The sequence below is a fragment of the Solea solea genome, chromosome 9 (assembly GCF_958295425.1).
Source record: "Solea solea chromosome 9, fSolSol10.1, whole genome shotgun sequence".
Classification (NCBI taxonomy): domain Eukaryota; kingdom Metazoa; phylum Chordata; class Actinopteri; order Pleuronectiformes; family Soleidae; genus Solea; species Solea solea.
The window spans coordinates 3,981,912-4,005,901 of NC_081142.1; the positions used below are offsets into that span (position 1 = coordinate 3,981,912).

The 23,990-nt window shown below is 40.6% G+C and overlaps 1 protein-coding gene across 1 annotated transcript in view; it reads right to left on the reverse strand.

The window, feature by feature from the left end:
• Positions 1-23,990, reverse strand: part of ncanb (neurocan b) — a 146,366-nt gene that overhangs the window by 34,216 nt on the left and 88,160 nt on the right. Inside the window, exon 11 of the mRNA XM_058638222.1 lies at positions 5,200-5,313. Coding sequence (XP_058494205.1) covers positions 5,200-5,313 — 114 coding nt within the window. The remainder of the gene's footprint in view (positions 1-5,199; positions 5,314-23,990) is intronic.

Sequence of the window (23,990 nt, forward strand, 5' to 3'; positions counted from 1 at the left end):
TCTGCAGCACTCGTGTTGTTTATGGCAATGTGCGAAAGAATCTTAGTCTGCCCCAGATTCACCTGCTGTCCTCTTTGGGGGAAATGAGTATGCTCATTTATTTCATATTACATGTAAGGCTGTGGTTTATTCTGTTGTGTATTATGTGAGTAGCTTGGAAAAGCCTGGAACAATGAAACTTATTTTGTGTTGTCAGAGCAGCATCAGAATCGTCACCATCTTTATTGTGTTGGCAACAGTAACAGGGTTGTGACTGATATGGAAATGAACATGGGAGGCAGCGTAATTGTTTACGGTCTCTGTCCAAATGTTTCTGTCTGTCTACACCACGGATCTCAAAGTCAAACAGTTCAGCTGGAGTGTGAGATATTAGCTTAATGATATCATTATATTCTATTATGATGTAGCAAAAACAACACTTGCGATGATATTTTTACATAATAACAAAATAAAGGTGTTTGCTTTGATGCGTATCGATGTGTAAATCACAATAAAAACACATTTATAATGCCAATTTAGACCATAAATATCAAAAATGTGGCCAATTAAGTGGCGGGCTGCTTAAATGGTCTAGACTCTAACCTTTTCCTATTTTATTCCACCCTGTGTTGTATTTTATTGTTTTATTGCATCTTTTGTTTTATTTCAAAGTTAAAAGAGGGTGTTTCCTTTTTGACTTTAGACTTTTGCTTTTCATTCCTCCCTGTGTTGTGTGTTATTGTATTTGCATGTCTTTTCTTTTCATATTTTATTTTCCTTTCATTGTGAAGCACTTTGAGCTGCAATCCTTGTATGAAAGTTGCTAAACAAACAAAGTTTACTATTATTATTATTATTAGACTAAAACGCAACCCCAGGTATTTGTAAACTAAAACAGGGAGGGTCTCAGTTTAAGTCAATTTCACTTAAAAGTGTAGCGTGTAGTGTGATTTAAATACAGTGCAGACAATAGTTAGATTCAAACCTATGTCAAATCAGTCCATGCAATTCTGATTAAGTCTCCAGCTCCATGGTTTTCAGTATAGTGGTGTTTGGATTTCATGTTTTCCAGCAACATTCCTGCGCTACACACAGGAAGTGATAACAGCAACACTTGGATGGCGGCAAACAGGTCGGAGTATGACTTTAAAAAGTTTCCGAACAACCCGATCATTCAGAAGTTTGATGGGATAAATGCCTCTCACCTCTGCCCACCATGCACTGAATCTTTAAATGCAGTAAAACATGATTAAAGTTTGAGTGTGGATGTAGCACTACATCAGTAAAATGAATGGTTTGATGTATGGAGGCTAAGCGAGGAATGGAAGGGGCCTACGAGAAGATGGATGAGAAGCGAACCACTCCTGGCCCTGTTGAGTTTAGCGCAGCAGCAAAAACATTCCTCACACATAACTGGACAGCAGCCAGATGCCTTGGCATTAATTAGACACTCTGTGTTTTTAACACAGACGTCTTGTTTCCAATTTGTATATATGTATTCTGTCAGGAAATAAAGAGAGTGTGGTTCATGTTATTGTTTTTTTTCATTGGCCCCTGAATATATATTTTCTCTGCTTGGAGTTGGATTGTGAAGATGAAGACGCAGTTGAATAAACAGACCGGAAAGAAATCTTTTCATATCTGAAAGTGTGCTTGATAGGTAGAGTCTGTTTGTAAGTGTGAGTGGCGAATAAAGTACAATGAGAGAAAATGTGCTTTTAGGCTTTGAGGTGATTTCTTTCTGTTCCTTATTTTGTTTAAAGTGCATTTAGAAAGCTACGGTTTGGTTTAAGGGGTTGAGATTAAAGTTGAGATTTAGCTAAGGATAGGTGGCTGTGATGATGCGTTATGTGAGATGGAAAAAGGCTCCTTCTAAGATGCATCTCTGTGCATCTTGGTGTGTGCAGGTGTGTTTGCTGAAAGACGCTGAACTTCACACAGGTATCACACAAATATTTGCACAGGCACACACAGTCACTGCAAAGCTGCCGATGCACTGACACAAATGTACTCACGCAGCAGCTCTCACACACACACACACACACACACACACACAGACACACACACACACACACACACATGAAACAGCTCATGACAAAGCCCCCTGCAGTGCATCAGAGATGAGAGACACAAATAGATGCAGGAAGTGACAGCAGCAAGGTGGGGAGAGAAAAGAAAAGTAAAAAAGAAGTGGTGAAATAACAAATCTTCACTCACTCACAAACATAGCACGGTTTTCAGACCAAAGGGAAAAAGTAGCCGAGTCAACAACAGATAAAAACACCTTTTCTGTATTCACCTTCTTTTGTCTTTTGTCTCTGCCACTATTCACTCCCCCCCCCCCCCCACACCCAAAATAACATAAAAGGATAAAAAAGCATAAAAAACAAATATTGTTTTATAACTGAAGCATAAATGATAAATAAAAACTAAAGGATGAATTATTCGGGTACAGTGTGTAAAATTGTACATCATTTATTGGTGAAGTTGCAGCTGAATATCCCTCACCATCTCCTTCAAGTGTGGTGGAGAACCATGTAGCCCTCTGTTCACATCAAAACTCAAAGGATATATAGTTATCCACTGTGGGCTACTGTAAAACTCTGATATAAATAATAATAAAAAACAACAATTCAACAATAGAATCAGAAGTTTACCTTCAATTTTTCCAAAAAACACTGGACACACTGGACCTTTAATATGACAAAAATCCTGCTGTCCTTTCTTTGAATTTTGAAACAAGAACAACAATATATTTCCCTCCTCTCTCGCTATATTCACTGGATGACTTAAGCCCCATCAACTTACTCTTCCTGATTCTCAGATGGGATCACCATGGTAACAGGCTAGAGCAAACCAGCAGTGGACCATATCTACCCGGAGTCCGAGGCTGTTACCTCACAATGCATACACCTGAGCATGTACACAAACACACACACAGCAAATCAGAGAGAGGGGGAGAGAGAGGGGGGAGAGAGACAGTGTGAGTGAGTGTTGGGCCACTTTAGCGAGACAGAGACCAATGGGATGACATTTAAATGAATGAAAGCCTCGGCTGAACAAAGGAGCAAATTAGTTAATTTCCGACGTTCCCGACCTCCCTCTAAATATCAAACCGAGATCACAGTAAACTGACAGAGTGATGCCTGTTGTGAATTGCAGTTTTCACAGTTGAATCCTATATTTCTGCAAATGCAGAGCAGTGAGAGATAAAAGCGACAGGAAAACAGACACTTTAGATTTTACACAACCAGACCTGCTGCTCCCAATCAGCCATGAAGGCAGCAACACAGCAGGAGAGGGAACGCACGCACAGCTCCGGTACATGTCAAACTAGAGGCACACTGTGGTGATTTGTGTGTGTGTGTGTGTGTGTGTTTGGAGGAGGAAAGTGTTTCTTTATCTCCTACCTAAAGGAACAACCTTGATTTGTAAATGCTACAGGCCTGGAGGTGTACTGAGTCTGTCATGTCTGTCTGGGATGAGAGGGTGACCCTACATATTCAGTGTTTAGTCTGTTTTTGTATTAATTTAATGTTCTGAGAGGAAGAGTTCACCTCAAAGTGAAAACAACAATAAAATAAAACAGACTTTTCCTCGGTTTCGGTGTGGGTTGCCTAATGCACTCTGGAATTAGGCTACTCACACCAAAGTCTTCTGTTCTAGATGGATACAATGCATGGTGACACAAATGACCAGGGTGACACAAATGAAATAAGACCTATTTTTTTTCTAAATAACAAGAAAAACAAAACAAAAACAGTGTGATGTTTCCATGGTGACTCCATCCATCGTGGTGGGCCTGTGCTCAGAAGTTTAGGCTCACTTTGCTAAATTTATCTTAAAACTGAGGCTAAAAACGTAACAATTTGTATCATGGTGTGTGAAAACATATTTACAATTAAACGGGGTCACACAAGCGATCCCATAAAACACCTACAAACATAAGCGTTTCTGCTGATGCCAACAGAAATGCACAGCCAAAAACTGAACACGTTAACACTCTTTATGGTAAAATATGTTGCTACTTGGTCCAGACTCAGTTGGCATCATTTCTTATACTTTCTATTTTATGCACTAAATATTCCCAGAGACAAGCAACAGCCACAGAGGTCAGTCCAAATGATGGAACAAGACAACAGTGGAGTCCATTGTTTATATACATAAAACAATTGATATAGTTTTCTGGGTTTGAAAAGTGGACAGATGTAGCAGTCAGCCATCAGGGGGCAACTCCACTGGTTGCAAAAATAAGGCCATTTGAATAGAAGTCTATGGGAAAATTACATTCTGCATCTCAGTTGATTTATATTGTCATTCTTGGGGAATGAATGGCCTCAATCACTAGTTTCAGGACAGTTTTTTATTTTTCCAGTTTTTTTATTTTCCCGTTAATTATGTTCCCATTTAGAGACATCTATGAATTTCAGGATTCAAAAAGGTCTATGGGTATATTCAGGGTAACTGAAGTCTATGGTTTACACAGAAGATGCTGCCCTCTGAGGGTGAGGGAACAATACAGTCTTAACCCAGTTCTTCACCACACCTCCGTACTCAGGCGTTCCTCAGCACCATTCATTCATTCATCTTTATCCTAGTAGTAGTAGGGGGTGCTGGTGCCAATCCCAGCTGACATAGGGTGTGTGTGTGTGTGTGGGGGAGGCCTTCCTCATCACCAAGTAATAGAAATTGAAAGTATCGATAAGCATTATCCACATCACAGCTGTGGATGTGCCTCTTTGTTGTTTCACATCTTCATGTAATATGCAGTTTGTGAATCACCACTTCCACATCCCCCCTCTCACAGGGGAATTCCCATAATGAGACGAAACCAGCTGGACGCAGGTGTTCTATATGAAGCCAATACATTAATCCATGGAGCTTTCCTCTCCTCGCTGTCTCCTCCTCCTCCACATTTTTTTCTGCATTCACATCCTCATTCTCTCCTGAGTCTGTTTACACATCGTCTTCAGCTGCATCTTCTGATTCCACATGCTGAGCCTTTGCCGCCCCATTTTTCTGAATCACATACTCCCTTCCAGGCCTCTCTTCCTCCTTCTCCCTCCCAACAGTGCCTCCACTCTCACAGCACCTTGTTTCTACATCGTTTCCATCCTACATTCATTTACCTCCTTCTTACTTCTTCATTTATCTCCGCCCCAATACATATTCCTTCATGAAGTGAACCAGCGGGTGCAGTGATTTTATTCACACTCTTACCTTTCTCACATGTAGCTCCTCCATAGCTGGGCAGACAAAGACACACAAAGGAGTTGATCTCATCGATGCAGGTTCCTCCATTCTGGCACGGATTAGACTGGCAGTCATCAATGTCTGGAGGGAAAGAAAGAGGGAGAGGGTTAGAAACAGTACTTTCCAAATACGCCATTAAATTTCCACCCTAACTCACTCCTGAAAAAAACCCCTAGGAGATTAAACTTTTGGAGAGATTAGAGGTGTTTTTGAGAAAGTTATAATTTGAAGAGAATTGATTGAGCCTCATCAGTAATCTGTTTGGGACACACTGAAGCACATGATGCTAATTGCAATGTGTTTGCAGCATGTGCAGTGGTTGTGCTGTCAAACCTGAGCGATGACAGCGAGTGAGAGGAGGCATAGAGAGAGACAGAGACAGGCATATAGACGAGGAAGATGAGCTTCCATCTTCAAAATCGACACTGTTTTACTGCAGGTAAAAAAAGACCAAAACAACACTCATCGTCCTTTTTGGTGTAATGTCAAAATCACGCCCGAACATGCAAATCAACGCACACATTTTGCAGAGGCGTTGCAGCGGTGCGAGTCCTCATTTGGTTGAAAAATGGTAACCGTATTTCACTGGCTGATCTGAGCCTGGGGGCAAAATCATTAAAACTGCAGCTGCTATCCCACAATCCTCTGCCATCACAACAACTGAGTGATTCCCCGGGGCTTAGGTAAGAGGTCAAGGGATGGGAGAAGAGGAGGGAGTCAAGAGACAGGCCAAATGGTGAGGGAAGATGTGCACAGGGAACAAAGTAACGATAGAGAGGTGATGAAAACAAAGAGATAATGTGCTGCTGAGACCGAGAAGTTGGCATGTTTCAGAGTTGGATTACATGGGCTTTGCACAAAGACATCATTTGCAGTGGAAGAGTCTTTTTAGGGTAAAACAGTGTGACAACTTCACTGCTGGTTCTCCTGCTTTGGGTTGGCTGATATCAAAGCCCTGATTTGATGCAGGATGTGGAGACCAAAGGAGTCCCGATGAGATGGCATCTGTGTCAGTGTATTGCCTCGGCTCATATCCATGTCTTTAAGTGTCTAGTTAAAGACAGGGTGGAACATGCTGAATATAAAAAAAGAACAAAATAACAAAGCAGTCATAACAAGAGAAAAACACCTAAGGAAATAAGACAGCTACAGCAAATGCTTAATCAGGTCCACTCAACTAGGTTTACATATTATGAGAGTGTGAGAGAGGGAGGAAGTGGCAGAAATGATGTATAAACATAGAGGTTTAACCCTTAGTGCTCACGGATCTGGGATGTGTGTTTATAGGTCACATATTCAGGCTTTTTTGTCTTCTTATGTGTTGTTGAGACATCGCATTTTTAGTAGTGATTTAAAAAATCACAAAATAGACCATTCTTTTTGTTCATAAAGACGAGCCAAGTGAACTTTGAACTGTGACGTACTTCCAAATTCCTACAAATTCAATACTATTTTAAACATTTTGGGTACTTTTTGCTCAGATGTGTTTATATAGTAGGTGAAAATGAAAGAAATGTTTCATATAAAAAACTCTATATAGCACATTCTTCTAGCCTCTGTATATGTTAAAAAAATAGTAATCGAGCCAAAATGCTGTGTTCTAAGGGTTAAAGTATAAGGGCTAGTGTAGGTTGGACTGTGATGTTGACTGCCACACACGCACACACACACATGCACGCACAATACTGAATATTGGAAACACAAACCACTTGAAATGTATTTAAGGAATCAATTGTAAAAATAATACACAAATGGAAAATAAAAATGGACCCTGTGATGGAGAAAGTAATTTCAACACTAGTTTTGAAGTCAGTAAATATGACAAACAACCAAGTTCAATAAATCAATTTCAATTTAAATCTGATTCAATTGTTAAATATGCAATAAATGTATTATTAGCAGCTGTCAATCTGTGAAAAAAAAAAAAAACATAAATACAAGCCTTACCACTCAAACCAAAAGTCCCAATGGGGAAACTAGACTAGAGGCTTATTCAATGTTGTATAATTATTTTCTCTTTATTTTCTTCAAGGTACCTCCTTTAGCGCACCATGCAATTGAGATCTTTAAAAGAAACATTACCCACTTTATACCAGACATGAGGCATGAAAATAGCTGTCCATAATTAGAAGTTCACAAACAATTGCTCAATAAAGTTTCACTATCCAGTTAATACTGTAGACTAAAAGTCGCAGTGCTCCAGTGGATTCAGAGGCACAACTGTGAAGTTGATGTGCAAGACCTGACAGGATCAGGGCAGCAAGGGGCAACAGGCTTGTAAGCATCTCTAATTAGCATAGCTGATGAGCTGTGTTGTGAAGTAACACTCACCAAGTGATGAGATTGACGAAAAAGTCCAAGAAAGCTGGAGGAGCCAAGACCAACAACATGCTGAAGGGCATAATATTATGTTTTTCCTATTTTATATGATATTTTAAGCATCTTATTTACATTTATTTTCTTTGCATTTTCTGTAAAAAATTTTGAATGACCATTCTTACTGTGCTATATAAACACATTTGCCGGGTGAAAATGATGTACTATTATTCTTACGATTGCTGTTTTATAGCAGGAGGTGACTGAAATCCAGGATATTCCAGGATATTTTATTTTGTTGTTGTTTTTTTTAAAAAACTAGATGTTCACAAAGGTCACCTACAACCAGGCTCCTATTGGATGATGCCAGCTGTCAACCATGTGGTGTCCCTCATATATGCCATGCTATTTATTTTACTGAATTGGAACAACATTCACAAAACTGAAGAAGAGTTGAAACTAACAATAAAGAACCATTATAAAGTAAGAGAGAAGTAGGCCGTCCTACAAAGGCTACATTTCAAATGTGCGGTCTATGGGATGGCTGGATCGATGGATGGGTGGATCAAAAATAATGCTATCATTACCGCTGTGCACCATATGTCTGTGACAACACATTGTTCCTCAATATCCAAGTGCATCTGTAGCTTCCATTCTCTCCCCTCAAACTGAGCAAAGAGGGCCAAATCACAGCAGGCCTATCCACTCAAAGTCCATTCAGTCTCCACTCTGCCCAACTGGCTTAATGAGAGAACCATCCAACTTAAGCAGGTGGCCGTGTGTGAGGCTGTATTTGTGCACTTGTATGTGTGTCAATCACTCTCTGGCTCACTACCCAATACAACAAAACCAGACCTGGATATTAGTTTAGTCTCAGAGGAGTTGAGGAGAGCAGTGCTCCACTTATCTGCTGGCTGAGAGAAATAGATGGGGCGTTATGCAGGTGCCAGCGACTGTAGTAATTGCTGGGTGCAGCTAGCACACTAGCGTTTCTATCAGGTTCTCTTAGTCATTTGAATCTGTCAGGGGTGGCAGCAAATAACTATGGGAAGTTGATGAAGCTAACGTAATGGTGGAGGACTTTAGAAAAGAAGATGGGGTTTAAAAGCACTGATTGAAAGATACATAATTCGTAGAGGAATGCTTGATTGCTCAGGAAATTTGGAACGTGCCGTCGTTGTTTATCTCCGCCTCTGTGAGGAAAGCTGATGAGTTTGAGGGTGGAGGATCGGGGAACGGAGACGCGACGAGGAACATGAGGGAGGATAGTGAAAATGCAGCCAGACAAAGCGGGGGCGGTGTCATTTGACAGAATATCTAGAAGCCTACTGCAGGCATGTGTCGAAATCGGGGCATGAATAATTGAAAAGGGACAGAAAAAGAGACAGAGAGACAGAAAGAAGAGAGGAGACAGAGAGCAAACAGAAAACAGGTGGGTGAAGGCCCCAGGCCTTCCTCACCTGCCTCCCCTTTGGGTATTATTTTTCAGGTTTATTAGATCAGATTAAATTCCCATTACGTGTGTACTCGGCCAGAGCCACATCGACCTAAAGATCAATTCAGACACTCATGTCCTTCTGTTTCTGACACTTTTTCTGGGTCTTTTCACTTTATAACCACGAGGTTTATGCTTTTCATCTTACTCCAGCAATGGAAGTTGTAAATGTTGAAAAGTAACCAGCACTTTCTCCATTTTATGAACAGCTTCTTGGCCACAATCAAAACATTTCAGGGTGATGGATGTAGTGGTTTGATCTATTAAGAGTCCAGTGGAGTCTCCAGCAGAGAAAATTGATAAAGAGTAATAAAGGCTTAGAGAGAGGAATTGATATTTCAGCTGGGGATTGGTATGCTTTTAAACATGGTATTATTTTAGTGTTCCAGTAACTGTGCCATAAAAAGTATTTATGGTTGTAAGAGAAGGAATATCCTGCTCTGTAACATGTTGCTGCTACGGTTAAAGAAGAGAGTTTTCAGGAGGTCAAAGTAAACACCACAGGCGTCTCACATCACACACTCCACTTTAGAAGCTGTCTATTTAACTTTTAATAAGTGGAAACTCACGAACATCCTAGACTCAAATAATGAGACAGAGTCTGGACTAATAACCCACAGGCTTCTTCATCTCCACATGAAAGATACATCAGATGCATTAGATACAAATGACGTGACAGCATGAAAGCAGGGTGATTTATTGTTGTTGATAATGTCCGACACCATAGCGAGTCTGGTCACTGTAAGTTAAATGTCATCAAATTGCACCAGCACATCCCTGATTAGGCAGGTTATCCTGGTTTTTCATTCCATTTTGAACTGTTTCATGTGTAATTGTGAATATTTAAAGCTGGGGTAGGCAGCATATTTCAGGTATTATTGATCAATACTTCCATAGTGTAAACCAAGTGATCTGAAGAATGACTAGACTTCTGCACCTCCGCTGTTTCCTGACTTAATAAATCTAACTTATTACAAGATTTATCACAAATTATTGGGTAGTTCAGAGAGAGTGAGAGAGAGAGAGAGAGAGAGAGAGAGAGAGAGAGAGAGAGAGAGAGAGAGAGAGGGTGCCTCCTATTGGCTGATCCATTGATATGAAATGTGTCCTCATCCCTTCAGTGGAAATGTTACTATTCTAGCATTGGTAACAACCAGACTGTATATAAACATAGACAGTTAACTCAGTTTGAATGGAAGTCAAAGGGTAAAAGCACCAGTAAAAGCTAGTTTCAGGTCTTCTTCAATACCAATTCAACATCACAGATGATCTGTGAAGTTCCAGTTTCAAAAGAACCTGCTTAACAACAGCCACGAAAAAACATGCGAATGGGTCGGGTCAGGTCGGGCCTTTTTTCTGCTCATAAAACACATTTCTTGCAGGTTATAAATGATATCTTGTTTGTTGAAAGAGTAAATCTGGCTGACGCCGCTGGGTGTGTAATCCCCTGACCAATCAACTATGAAACAAAATCTTCTTTGACTTTGGAAGCACCTCTTATTATCCTCATGTAAGTCCAGGAATGTTCCTAACCAGAGTTTTCAACAATCAACTATGTTTCGAGTCATCCTATAGCTACAGTGAAATATTGAAGTGTGTGCTGACCTTAACCCTTGTGCTCTTACATCTCTTACATGATTTGGTGTTTGTACATTTTCAAATTGAAAGAGTTATTGAGGTTTTGGTTTTCTATACAGCAACTTGGCTCATTAATATATAATATCATTCAAATATGATATAAATATTACATTTAAATATAACATTTGTTTTGCCGGCTGATAAATCATATGTTTATGCTGTTATTACAGTCCTTTTTAATCAAAATACAAATTGTTCATTTGTGTATTGTTATTGTTATTGCACATATCATATGCATTAAATGATAGTTCATCTGTTTTACTGTGTGGCAGTGAGATGTTTTGCAATTGTTCTATTCTCAACTTCAAACCCATCCACAATAAGGAAGAAAAGAAAATGTCAACGTGAGAAGCATGAGAAGTGAGAGTTATTTTTTACCTGGCATTTGTCACACGTTGACACAAAAATAGCATAAAGATGTTCAAACTGAATGTGATTGCTGCTCCTCTGTTCAGGCATTTGCCACATAGGTTGAGGAAATTAAGATGCTGGATGTCCATAATGAATAACGCATCCACTTCAAATATTTGTTGAGAATGTTAAAATTGCAGCCGGTTGCTTTTTAATTGAATGAAAGCATGAAAAAAAATAGAGCAGTATGACTTTTTTTCGTGATGTATTTTTACTGAAGGAGAGAAACTGCTGTTTCTATTTCAGTGAACTGTGAACACATTGCTTTGGTCAACTGTGAAGAAAGAAAAATGCTTCATTAAGTGCAGAGATGAAGGAGGCGGCAATGAAAAAAGTGAGAGTAGGAAAGAATAGACGAAAAAAAAAGACAAAAAACCTCAAAGATGAGACAAAAAACCAAGTAAAAAGTCAATTGATGACGAACATGTGAGATACAATTCAAAGAATTGTGAACAGGTAGAAACATAAGCAGAGTGTGAAATGAGAGCAAAAAAAATGTATTTGATCCACATCACACCAAACTTCCGCTGACGGAAAGAGCGGACGTTTGAAAGCCAGCATGTTGGTCCTAACCGAGACAGAAAAGCATGTTTTTCTCTGCAGACTAAATGCCATCCGCACAGATCAAACAGCAGTATGATCAATTACACAGAGAACCTTTGAAACAGTAAATGCCATCCAGAGGCATTCACGTCTGACAGGGTCGTATAGAGGACATGAAGGGACAATATTAATGTGACAAAGGACGACTTATTTATTTTTTTGCCTGTGACATAAAAGGCATTCATATCCCAATCAATCTGTCTCTCACACACAGCCATGAAACAAACTCCAATTAAAGCTGAAAGCAGTGTTGAGCAGGGCGTCACATACCAGTGTTTGTCGAGGTGAAGCCTGGACACTGACCGATTCATGCGCCTTTGTGCTGTTGCACACAGGGGTCACTGTGTGCAGTTGTGTTAGATGTCATTTCTTGCATTAAAGAGCACAGACCAAACATTACGCGATACATGGTCTATGATACTAATAATCACAATATCACAATAAAATGATTCTGTGATAATCAATATATTGCAAGACAAAAATAAAGCGACACATCATCTGTCTGACGTAGCTTTCTCTGCCATTATCCTGCTGTAAACTCTCTCTTCTTTGGCCTTTATTTTATTACAGATCTGTAACCCTGTTACATAAGCCTACCACATTTCATGCATGGATGGAAAATGAGCGCTGGGGGCTGCTTTGTTAAAGCTTTGTCGTGGGCGCTATATCGCCATTTCTCCATTCGCTGAGACCAATAAAATACATAATTTTTCACCAGGACTGATGGAGGTGTTAAGACCTTCAAATAAGTTATTTAAAATGATATAGATATAGATAGATAAGATAAGATATAGAAGAAGAAGGTAGAGAAAAGGCCTGGACAAACCCACTGGGGGCCAGTGTGCCCTGTTATCAACCAACACCAGTGACAGATCACGTCACAGGTTTTCGCCTTCTTCTAATTGCTCCAAACCACCGACAGAATGGTGTAAAAATAAATAAATGAAAGTGGCATCTTGTAAAATGGAGGCTTTGAAATGTAAATGTCTGTCAGACAAAGGTTTTCCCTGACAGGCTTTGTGTTTGTCATCTTTCATTGTGCGAGACCCTGGATGATTGACTTCCTTTAGCATGCTGAGGGGCATTGACATTTCCATGCCCTTCTACCAAGATGGATAACTTTCTATTGAACCAGTGCTAGTGCAAACAGCATGCCCAGTCAATGGTCCATGTTGTGTTGTGTCAATAGCTATAATGTTGCTGTGATGTGTGTGTGTGTGTGTGCAGCATAGAATTAATTCTGTGTGTTGACCCTAACCCTACGAATCTGTAGTGTAAAGGCTGTGTGACCAGTGAAGGGGAAAATAGTTTGTACACCGCAGGCACTGAATCTTTGTGTTCTTGTTTGTGTGTGTGTTTACAGACCACACACACACACACACACACACACACAGACACAGAGCTGCAGGTGTAAACTGAAAGTATACATGTTTTAGTACATGTGTGAATGCTGAATTGTTTGTTGCCATTTTTTTACCCCATCTTGTTTGGCGTATGTAATTTAAATCTGGCCGTAACCATGACAAACCAACTCAGACTTGGCTGTTTTTCTACATTAACCATTTGAGGGAATGGTTTAGTTTAGTTTAGTTTAGTTTTGTTTAAATGTGGCTCTAAAAGGTATTAACACATAGTCAGGGTGTTACATAGACGTGACAGCACTCTGCACGCTCCCTTTGCCGAAAAGCCCAGGATAAGAAAACAAATATCTGCCGCATTAACTTGTCTTTTTCCACAGGAAACTGCAGTTTGTGCCACTTTGTAAACTGTACACTGTACAAGTCCAGGGATAAAATCTGCATTTTTAGCTCACAGTGAAATGGGAGTTGCTGGTTTTGTCGACATGTTGGTTGGATATCACCTAATTAAAGCTAATTTTAAAGTAAACTGGCCTTGTTACTACTGCAGGCATGTTCCTTCAATTGATTTAAACTGTGCTTATAGATATTCATATACTGTAAATGACATGTAGAGAAAACTTGATGAGCAGAAACAAAACCCACTTCTCAGTTTCACAACTTTTTTTATGGTCTGTTTGGCCGCTGTCCTCATCGAATAGATTTTGCTCAGTTGTGAAAGCTACATGACACCTATTATTTCCTGAGATTATTTCATCTTCTCCTCTTTCCATACTCTAGAACAATGTTTGAGCCACCATGTATATGAAAGCATGAATAATTTCACAATTACGATTCAAGATTACATGAATCTTGTATGTTTACGCAAATAAGCAATGCATGGATGTATTTGTAGTGTATGCGTACTATACTATTGTATGTCTACTTGTAAAATATGTTTTTAAATTGTGTCAATGTGTGTGTAAGTATGTGTTAGCAGTAGCCAAACTGTGGAGTCAGTGCCTTCACTTCTGTTTAGGTTTGAGTGGATTACAAAGGAATGAGGATCAGTGGGGAGAAGAGGAAGCAGACAGTCTACGCAGCAGGTCTGGTACAGCCCAAGGCTTTGTCCTGGTCTCCAGACAGCTCGCTGCATCCCAGATCAACCAATCTGAGCATTCACTGCCCTTCATCCTGGGCTTTCTGGTGAATTTTGTTGTTTGGTTTTACTTAACTGAGATGTTTGGATGAACAGGATATGCTATCTCACCACTAGCCCCAGATGCAATTACATCCTGGAGCCCAGGCGATGTACTGAGAGCCGCACATGTTCAACAATCCAAATCGTCAGGGTTTACAAGACATCCCTGTGAGTCGAGGGGAAACAAGTAAAGTGAGTCTAAAAACCTGCCTTGTAGACATAAAAAAATATGTCTATATATATATATATATATATATATATATATATATATATAAACAACAACAGGCAAAGATTCATCTTAATTTATGTGTTTCAGCTCAAATACATGACAATTGTGTGTGTGTGTCTGGGTGGGTGGATGCTTGTGCCCACAGTATGTTTCAGACAGGCCTTTGCTTTGGTTGACAGCACTGCAGCAACATTCATAACAGCCCTGGGAAAATGTAATGAGGTAAAGTGTCACAACATCTCACATCGCTCTACTAGCCCTCAGTTCTGACAGCCCGACTCTGCTCACTGATGTTATATGTGTGTGTGTGTGTGTGTGTGTGTGTGTGTGTGTGCACTTGTATGTATGTATAGCTTCATGAGGACCAAAAAAAACACCCCCCCAAAAACCATCTAAACCATGGGAAGGGAGGATATTTTAGGAAAGGGAGGACAATTTGGCTCATCATCACAGCACTTTTTCAGTGTTAAGATTTAGGCATTTAGTTGTAATAGTTCAGGTTAAAGTGAGGGTTTAGGGGATGTATTATGAGTGTCCTCGCTAAGAGTACTTTAAAATGATGTGTGCGTGTGTGTGTGTGTTTGTGGGTGCATGTGTCCAATGGCTCCATCTCTGGTGTCTTTTAATATTTCGTGTGGGTGGGAGGGCAGTGAAGGAAGAAGGAGCCAGGAACAGGAAATGCCAAACAGGCTGCCACTGTGCCACCAGCACAACACAGCCCCACTCTATTTCTATCTTCTCACAGAAAGAGAAAGAAAGACATTTTAAAATAAGAGGAAATTCAAAATAGATATAGACAATCACCGGGACACGTAGCACAGATGTCCCACTTCTCTTCTATTCCCTTGTCTTCATTTCCTTCCTTAGAGCTACCTCCATTTCTCTTCCTCATCCTCCCAACACTCTTGTTCATTAGTCACTTGTAAGTCTTTCACCTTCTATTTTCCATCCCTCCCTCTGGACATATCTAAATGGCAAGTTTATCCTCCTTTGCCCTGTGAGTCTTACCAGGTTAATTTCCTTTGAGTCATTGGGGTGAACATGTGTCCCCTTAGGGCTCGCAGCAGCAGCAGCAGCAGCAGCAGCAGAGGCAGCAGCAGCAGCGGCGGCAGCAGCAGCAGCGGCAGCAGCAGCAGCAGCAGTGGCAGCAGCAGCAGCAGCAGCGGCAGCAGCGGCAGCAGCAGCAGCAGCAGTGTCCCTCTGGGCCATGTAAAGTTTGGCCTGTTCCTCAACAACTTCATCTGCCTAGGGACACCCAGGAGTGTTCATTAACACGTCTCACCTAAGCTTAAAGAGATGCACATCTAACCCTTGAAACAGATTACTTTCTCTAGTGTCATTTTCTCTACTTCCTCTTCAATCTTCCATCTCACATATTTAATCACCTGCCATCAATCTTCCCATCCTTTCCACCTTCCTCCCAGACTTTATTACTTCATTTTTATATCCCTTATCCTTTCCCTGTACCTTCCATCACATGTCCTTTCCTTCCCTCCTTCCACCCTCACTTCCTCCTCTCTCTGTCCTCACTTCTATGGGCATGCACGCTTAAAAAATACTATAATTCTACTCTTAAAAGTAGAGCACATCCCCAGAGGCATGAGTGACAGGCTATTCTCTGCCTCCTGTCACTATGTGTGACATACTTAAAGAGAAAATAGTAGGGTGAAATCATCTGTTTTTTCCTTAGTGCTGTCAGAGTCAATTAATAACTGACGGTGCAATTATACGAGGATGTGATACCTGGTAGAGCTTAAGGAGGAATTATTCAGCATTTCTTTTAAAGGTAAGGAACTTTGTGTTTAACTGTCAGTCACACTCAGGCCCTGTCAATGATGTTATCCACTCAGTCATCTTTGCTCTGTCTCCTTCTCTTTTATGGCTTCTTGTTCTCATTCTAGACTTGGCTCTTTTTTAAGTTAAGGAAAGAAAAAAAACTGTTTGATCGAGTTAGGTCACCACAGTGTGTACTATAATGTTTGTACTTTTAAGGGTTTTTTCCACATTTCTGAAAACATTTGTTCAGCCTGGACACCCGGAAAAACCTTCACCTTCATGTGTATCATCCCCTTACATATGTTTCTTAAGTTGGCTGAGTCAACATAATGAAATGATTGTATATTTCAAAAGTGATGTACACTCCAGTTTACATCACAGTTTGTTTCGGTACAGGAGACGCCCAGTAAAGTGTCAGTGTGGTCTTCTACTGTAGCCTATTTACTTCAACTGTTGTCATTCAGTGATTCTGCAAATCTTGGTGCTGCTCATTGGATATTTCTTTATTTCTTTTCGGGACCATTATGACCATATGACTGCCTGGATTGAGTTTCTGCTGTGCGATTGGCTAATTAGATATTTGCAGTGACAAGCAAGTGTACAGGTGAATAAAGTAAGTGCACTTCAAAAGTATTTGAGGTCAAATTCTCACAAGCAGCACAGTTTGAGACGGAATGTTGAACAATTTTGTTGCAGTGTTTGCATGAAAAGAGTAGAAACAATCACCTTTTTTCCACCTCCACCTAAAGGTACTTTTGTCGTGTAATATACGTTTAAAATACATCGTTTGCAGAATTGTACTACACCAATTTTTCTCTGGGGATCAAGCTGAAATACAACTGTGTATTAAAATACATAATTACTTGCACCGAGGAGGTTATGTTTTTGGCCAAGTTTGTCTGTGAAGGATTGATTTTTAATTACATTTTCTGGGGATGTAGGTTATGGTCCAAAGGAAGAAATGATTTAATTTTGGGGGTGATACAAATCTGGCTTTAGGATTAAAAAAAATTAAATTAAATTTGTGAGCAATCTGGGAGTGTACTGAGGCACTGTGGTAAACGGAACAGTTTGTACTAAACCTCAAACATGCCACAAGTGGTTAAAACACATCTTTAGACATAAGTGAAGTAATTTCCATTCAGAAACGTGAGCTCAAATGTATCTGGTTTGCAGAAAAGTTCAAAAGCATATGATCGTGGCGACAGGGCTCGCTGAAAGCTTGGTTCTTGGTCTTCAAGGAAAATCAATTTGCCCCGCTCTCTACGTGTCCAGCCTTTACATGCTTCACTACCTCCAACAGCTGTCACCCTGTGTATACAGAGTCATTACCTCCATTCATTCAGCACAACACACGCACACACACACACACACACACACACACATACTGAGCTAATCATGCAAGAGCATGCATATTCTTTACCTGCTACTTCAGCTGACGCGTAAATTACAGAGCGGTCATGACGAGGCAACTCAAGGTGGTACGTGTGAGTGTGGAGTGTATGGAATGGAAAAAAGGGAAAAATGAATGTGTGTATGTGTGTGTGTGTGTGTGTGTTGAACAGTGAGAGGGAAAAAGTGATAAAGAAAGAGAGGTGGGTCCTGGCAACTTGGCCAGCAGCTCATTAATCTGCAGTGTGTTTATACCAAAGAGATAGTCACACACACACACACACACACACACACACACACACACACACACAGCTCATTCCCATTCAGCACTGCGGCCAGTATGTCCTTTGTTTCTCATTGTCCTGAGAAGTCTGGTGACAAAAAGAGTGCCCACACTGATTGAAAACTAGCAAATGTTGCCAACCACACTTCGCTTATCTACCATGAACAGAGTTTAAGTGCACACTGGTCCACACAAGCATGTTTCAGAGATTGTATCTGCTCGTTTTCATGTGTATATGGTGCCGTGATCAGTTTGCATGAGTAAAATGTGTCATGTTCTCCTGCCCTGCAGCTCCAATCAGGCTTTCCTGGCGGTGCTGGCAGGTGGGGGGGGGACCACAACCATTCATATTGCTGACGGAGGAATCCGGTGGTGTGGATGAATTAATGAGGCACGTTAATACAGGCTGATCCAGCCAATATCAGCCTTTTAAGAGCTCCTGTGTTGCCAACAAATTGTGACAAACTGATGGTCATCAATCACGCTGCAGCCGTGCACACTGTCTTTTACTTTCCCATCAAGCCTCATGCATGTCTCATCTAAGTCACTGTGCCAAGTCATTTGTTGTTACATCACTGTCTGTTTGGTGAAGTATCTTAGGAAAACAAGAATACTTCACCAGAAATAAAACTACCCATTATATGGATGTCCCGAGGTGACTTTGCGGATGCTGGTCCTAAGCTTTGTAAGAGGTTACCCTCTGATTTGTGTTTGTTCTTAAAATGTATTTATTTAGAATGGCTTTCATGGGCCACACGGTTGGAGTGATTAGCACTCTTGCCTTTGCAGGATGAACACCTGGGTTCAGGACCCGGTCAGAGGAAGGGCCTTTCTGTATGTTTTCCCCGTTTCTCCAGTTTCCTCTCACATTTCAAAAACATACAGATTTAGGCAAATTAATTGACAGCGAGTGTGAGAACGGATGGTTGACCTGTCGAGGGTGTACCCCGCCTTTTGTCCTATGTCAGCTGGGATTGGCACCAGCATCCCCAGTGTCCCTCATGTAGAGGATAAAGTGGTAGGAGATGAGTGAGTGATTGATTCACTGAAAATAAATGTTGTTTCTTTTCACTATAACAGTGCTTAGTTTAGGATTTAGTGATTTTTAGTACAGCAAATACTTCTAAATCAACCAGGACTGGTGATCTGTATCTGTATCTGATTAATTCCTAGTGACAATCACCATAGTATCAATATTAACCAGCACATACTGATTTCCATGACACAGTCGCACAGTGCACAGAATATAATGTTATATTTGCAAAGAAAAAGCAGGGAAATGATCTCAAAGAGTCAGTCGAGGAGAATATGTGGAGAGTTACAGTGACTTGTATTCGTGAACAACAGATTTCAGCGCACTCATGGCAGATCTCAGGAGACTCTTTGGGACACAAATGTACACACTGATACACACTGTCCAACAAAAAAATAGAAAGAAAAAGAAAACAATAAGAAATAAAACATCAAGGTCCTAGAGGTACCATGTTTTGCCACAGACTGTCTCTGCTGTTGTTCTGTGTGACCCATCAAATATTTCATTGTTACATGAATCATCATTTTATAATGGTGCTTTCTTTCACTATGGTGGTCAGCACTGGACACAACACTGCCTGAAAAGGAGCAGCAATAGAGATCCACAACATACTGACCTAGCTGCTAGAACCTGGAGGATTTGGAGCCCCACACATAAATATTTTCAATCATTAATGACAGAGTGAATGTGATGTCCTGCGGGGAGCAGCATGGCAGCATGGACCCTTTCTATCTGCCTGCTTCTACTTCTTCTACCCTCACCAAGCACTGAGAACCAATCTATCTTGTGCTTTCCTCCTTGGTCCTATGTTTTTGGCGATAACCCAGCTATACTGCATTCAATACCTCGAGGTCCGAGCATGCCAATTTCACCCGCTGCCTCAGTTCACTCCAAATCCCCTGATTCTGACAGATCCGCTGACAAACATCTCATGAGTCTGCGTGTACCTACAATAAAACATCCATTATCCTCAGCTGCAGCCTGTCCTCACCATTCCCCCCTGTCATCTTTGACCTCATCACTAAGATCTGTGGAAACACCGGTGAGCGAGGTGAGGGGCTGGTTATATTATTAGCCTGAGCCTCATGAATGTTTCAGGCTCAATCATATGATCTAAAGTGAGTGGAGTGGGTCCCAGAGGAGGAATTAGCTAATACAGAAACTCAGGACCGCTTCTCTTGGCCTTTATGAACATGAGTTATGCATTAGCTCGTCATAAAGTCTTGAGTATATATTGGATTTATAAATGTTAGTGAGTGTGTGTGTGTGTGTTCCCCTTTGGGAACTTTTTCCCGACCTAAACACTGACCTAGTCAGGACCAAAAGTTCTCATGGAGACAAAATCCTGGTCCTCATTTGTGAGGATCCGATCAAGTTTAGGGGTATGATTTGAATTGTGTTCATCTTAAGTGAATGGAAGTTAATGCAGTGTCCTAAGAAGAATACCTGTGCCGACCTGTGTGTGTGTGTTGTGGGGACTTACAACTGTTACACGTTATAAGGACTTGTCTTCCTTATTCGGACAAAAAAGCAAGTCCCCATAATGTAAATGATTACATTTCAAGGTGAAGACATGTTGTGTGGTTAGGTTTAGGTTATGGTGAATCTGAAGTCATAGAAATCAGTATGTGTGTGTGTGTGCTTTGTGTTTGAGGCCATTTTTGTGTGAGAAGGAGAGCGAGAGAGAAAAAGAAAGAGAGAGAGAAAAAAAGAAAGTAAAAGAGAGAAAATATTTTGTGCAAACCCTTGTGAGAACATTTGGAGATCTGAGTATGGACGTGAGTATGCATGTGAACTTGAATGAATATCATTTTATGCATGAGTACAAAGGCATTTTGGTATGAATAATTGTACTGGCCTTTGAAAGGAAAATAAAGAACGAGGGAAAGGGAGAGAGACAGAGAGAGAAAGAGAAGGTGGTGCTGAGGAGAGGTGAGGGGTTGTGGTAGAGTGAGGAACAGCAAAGGGGAGGAAATGAAATGTGTTATTGGTGAGAAATGCTGTGGGGGGGCTACAGGCCTGTTTTCACCCCAATCTCTGCACTGCCAACAAACATCCAATAGAGCAATATACTGCAGGAACATCATAGGATGGGGGCGATGGAGGCGGGAGAGCGGACAGACAATTGGGAAAAGGACTGATAGATGGGGGACAAAGAGGATTAATAAAAGAGAGCAGGGGCAAAAATAGTGGGGGTTGGGGGGGTGGGGGGGTGAAAGAGTAGCAAGAAAGTATTTAGATATGAAGATGTTGTCAAATGAATAAATGTGTGGTAAAAAAAAATCATATTTGATAAAAACATAGAGAGAGGTAATGGAAGGCAGAGGGGGAGGAAGGAAGTGGAAAGGCTCAGATCTAATCACCATGATTGGATATGAGGCCAGAGTGTGTGGAGAGGTGAAAAATAAATATAATAATAACATTCAGGTGTGCTTCCCGTCGAGCAGAACACTCGAGGACATTGCTGTGAGCCAAGATGCTGCACAAGATGTTGCTGCTTAATGTGTTTTGCTCAAGTTGACCGAAGGGGTGCACATTCAACTCCGTTAGACGGTGGAGAGTGTTGCAACTGCAACTGTTGTAAGATTGTGGAAAGAATCTGATGTTTGTGGCCGCCTCTGCCACCAGCAAGCTAGGTAATGCAGTGCTTAAGATCCTGAGATTCTATGAGTGATTAGAAAGTGCTGTAGGAATGTGGCTGGTAATCACTCGTCATTTACTGAATCGATTTAATTGCAAATCACAAAGTACCGTTCTGATCTAATTTCTGATATTGATTAATTTAGAGTTCCCATAGCTATTTTGCTTGGTGATGAAAGTAACTGGTGGTACCTGTATCTTTGACGATATGTAAGAAAGCCTTGGTATGTTATTGATGATTGATATCTCAATGGCTGCCTAATGTGTCACTGAAAATAAAATTGTAACTCTATTGGTTAATTTTGGTGATTTTGTTTCATTTTGACCTAATCTGACCTTCATTTAAAACCCTGGCTTGTGACCCAAGAGGGCGCTTTAGCGCATGGTGTTTTCGTCCATTGCCAAAAAAACAAAAGACATCACAGAACACATATATATAATATGTGAAAAGAAGAATCTCTCTACACTCACTTTGAAGAAGGTTACATTGAAAAATAATGCAGGAACATTTTGTCTCCTGTGGGAGAGGCTGACAGCCTTTTGAGGTACACTTTTCTTGCACTTTGGGCTGGAAGTGCATACAAATGATTCAGTGGCTATGCTCTTCTTTCTCATGTTGTGTGTTATGCCCACCAACACTCCGACTGATTTCCTAGAGGAGATTTTGGAGAGCTGAGGAGAAATAAGAGGAATGTTGATGAGGGGAATAAGGAAGAAAAAAAAAATGTCACAGCCAGTGGAGCATGTCACTTTGGCCAAATTGTCTGAGGCAGCTCAGGTTCGGTTATCTCCTCTAATTCATCATGCAAATGACAGACTGAATGGAGGAGGGGAATCCACAATGGGATACGGGAAAGATGGATAGAGAGGAGGAAGGACAGTGGTTGGAAGAGAGGAAGAGAGAACAGTGTGATGAGAGTCATTTCCTCAGTTTAATGGGGTGATTTTCTGTCTTGATTTTACGGCACATTCTGCATTTAAAATCAGAAAGTCAAACTTTGTGACCGGCTCGCAGTGTTAATTCTGAAAAATCCATGAATAAAACACTTTCTCTGACTGTTGGCTGATGCATATGAAAGATTGCAGCTCAACTCTATTTACCTGCCTGTTCCATTTCTGTCTTCTGACTGACTGACGGACAAATGTGGGGCCTTTCTGAAGAACATACAGCCGAGCAGATAGAATTGCCCTCGCTCCTGTTCTATTTACGGTTATTTGTGGACCTGTATTCAGAGGAAGGTTAATTTGTTTTCTGTACAACAAACCGCAATTGAATCAAACAGAAAAGAACGCAGTTGTCACAAAAATGACATTAATTGAATTGACATGCCAGTTATGTGCTGTGCTGACCTCAATTTCCATGTGTGGTTGAATTGGAAAGTATAGAAGTAGTGAATATCAGTGTCACGTTGAAAAAAAAACATGTCAACTAATTAAACAATTTGCCTGCCAGTTCTGGGGCTTGTGACTGTATCAGTCAGGCTTCATTAACAGATAAACAGGTGCCACTGAACTGATGTTTATGCTTTGACTAAAGTTTGTCAAAACAAATAAGTTGACCTTGAGTCGAGGTTGTGTTGTCATGAATCACAGGGAGAGCGACGTTCTAATGTTGCAGTGATTAGGAAGTAATGGGATTAAGAAGGGTGGAATTTGACTTATCAAAGCAGGAGAAACAAATCTAAAACCTAATATGTTTACTGATGATGAGTATGGTCCATTGATAGTGAGATGCAGAACAGGTACTGGTCTATATAACCCTCTGTGAATTGCTATGGGAATAATACATAACTCCTTATATAGACATCCTGGGGGGGGGGGGGGGTGTTTATAGGTCACATCTTCAGGCTTTACAGAATGTGTTTTTTTGTCTTCTTATGTGTTGTTGAGTCAAAGTTATAATTCATTTAAATAATTGTGCAGAAGTCACAGAATAAATCGTTTTTCTTTTCTTTTTGTTCAAAAGTAGCAACATTTGAACAGTTGCACTAATTCAATCCAATTTTAAAAAGATTGAGTACTGCTCAGGTGTGTTTATATAGTTGGTGAAAATGAAAACAAAAAATGTTAAAGTGTGTTAATGTAAAAGGATATGAGACACTCTATACTGCACATTCTTATAGCCTCTATTTATCATGGTAATAGGAAAAAAGCAGCCTGAATACTCTGTGTTCCGAGGGTTAAAGAAACATTAGACACTAAATAACAGAGTCAAAATATGAGTCACTGACTTGTAATAGTGAGAATGAAGCCTCTTTCATTTCCACTCCACATCTGATCCTCTGTCCTTGCACTGTGTACGTTTGGTGAGTGGGCAGGAACACTGAACACTGAACACTCACTACTAATGCTGTTGCAATGAAAATGTTTGGTGGACACATTTTGCGTAACTGCACAGTTGTGC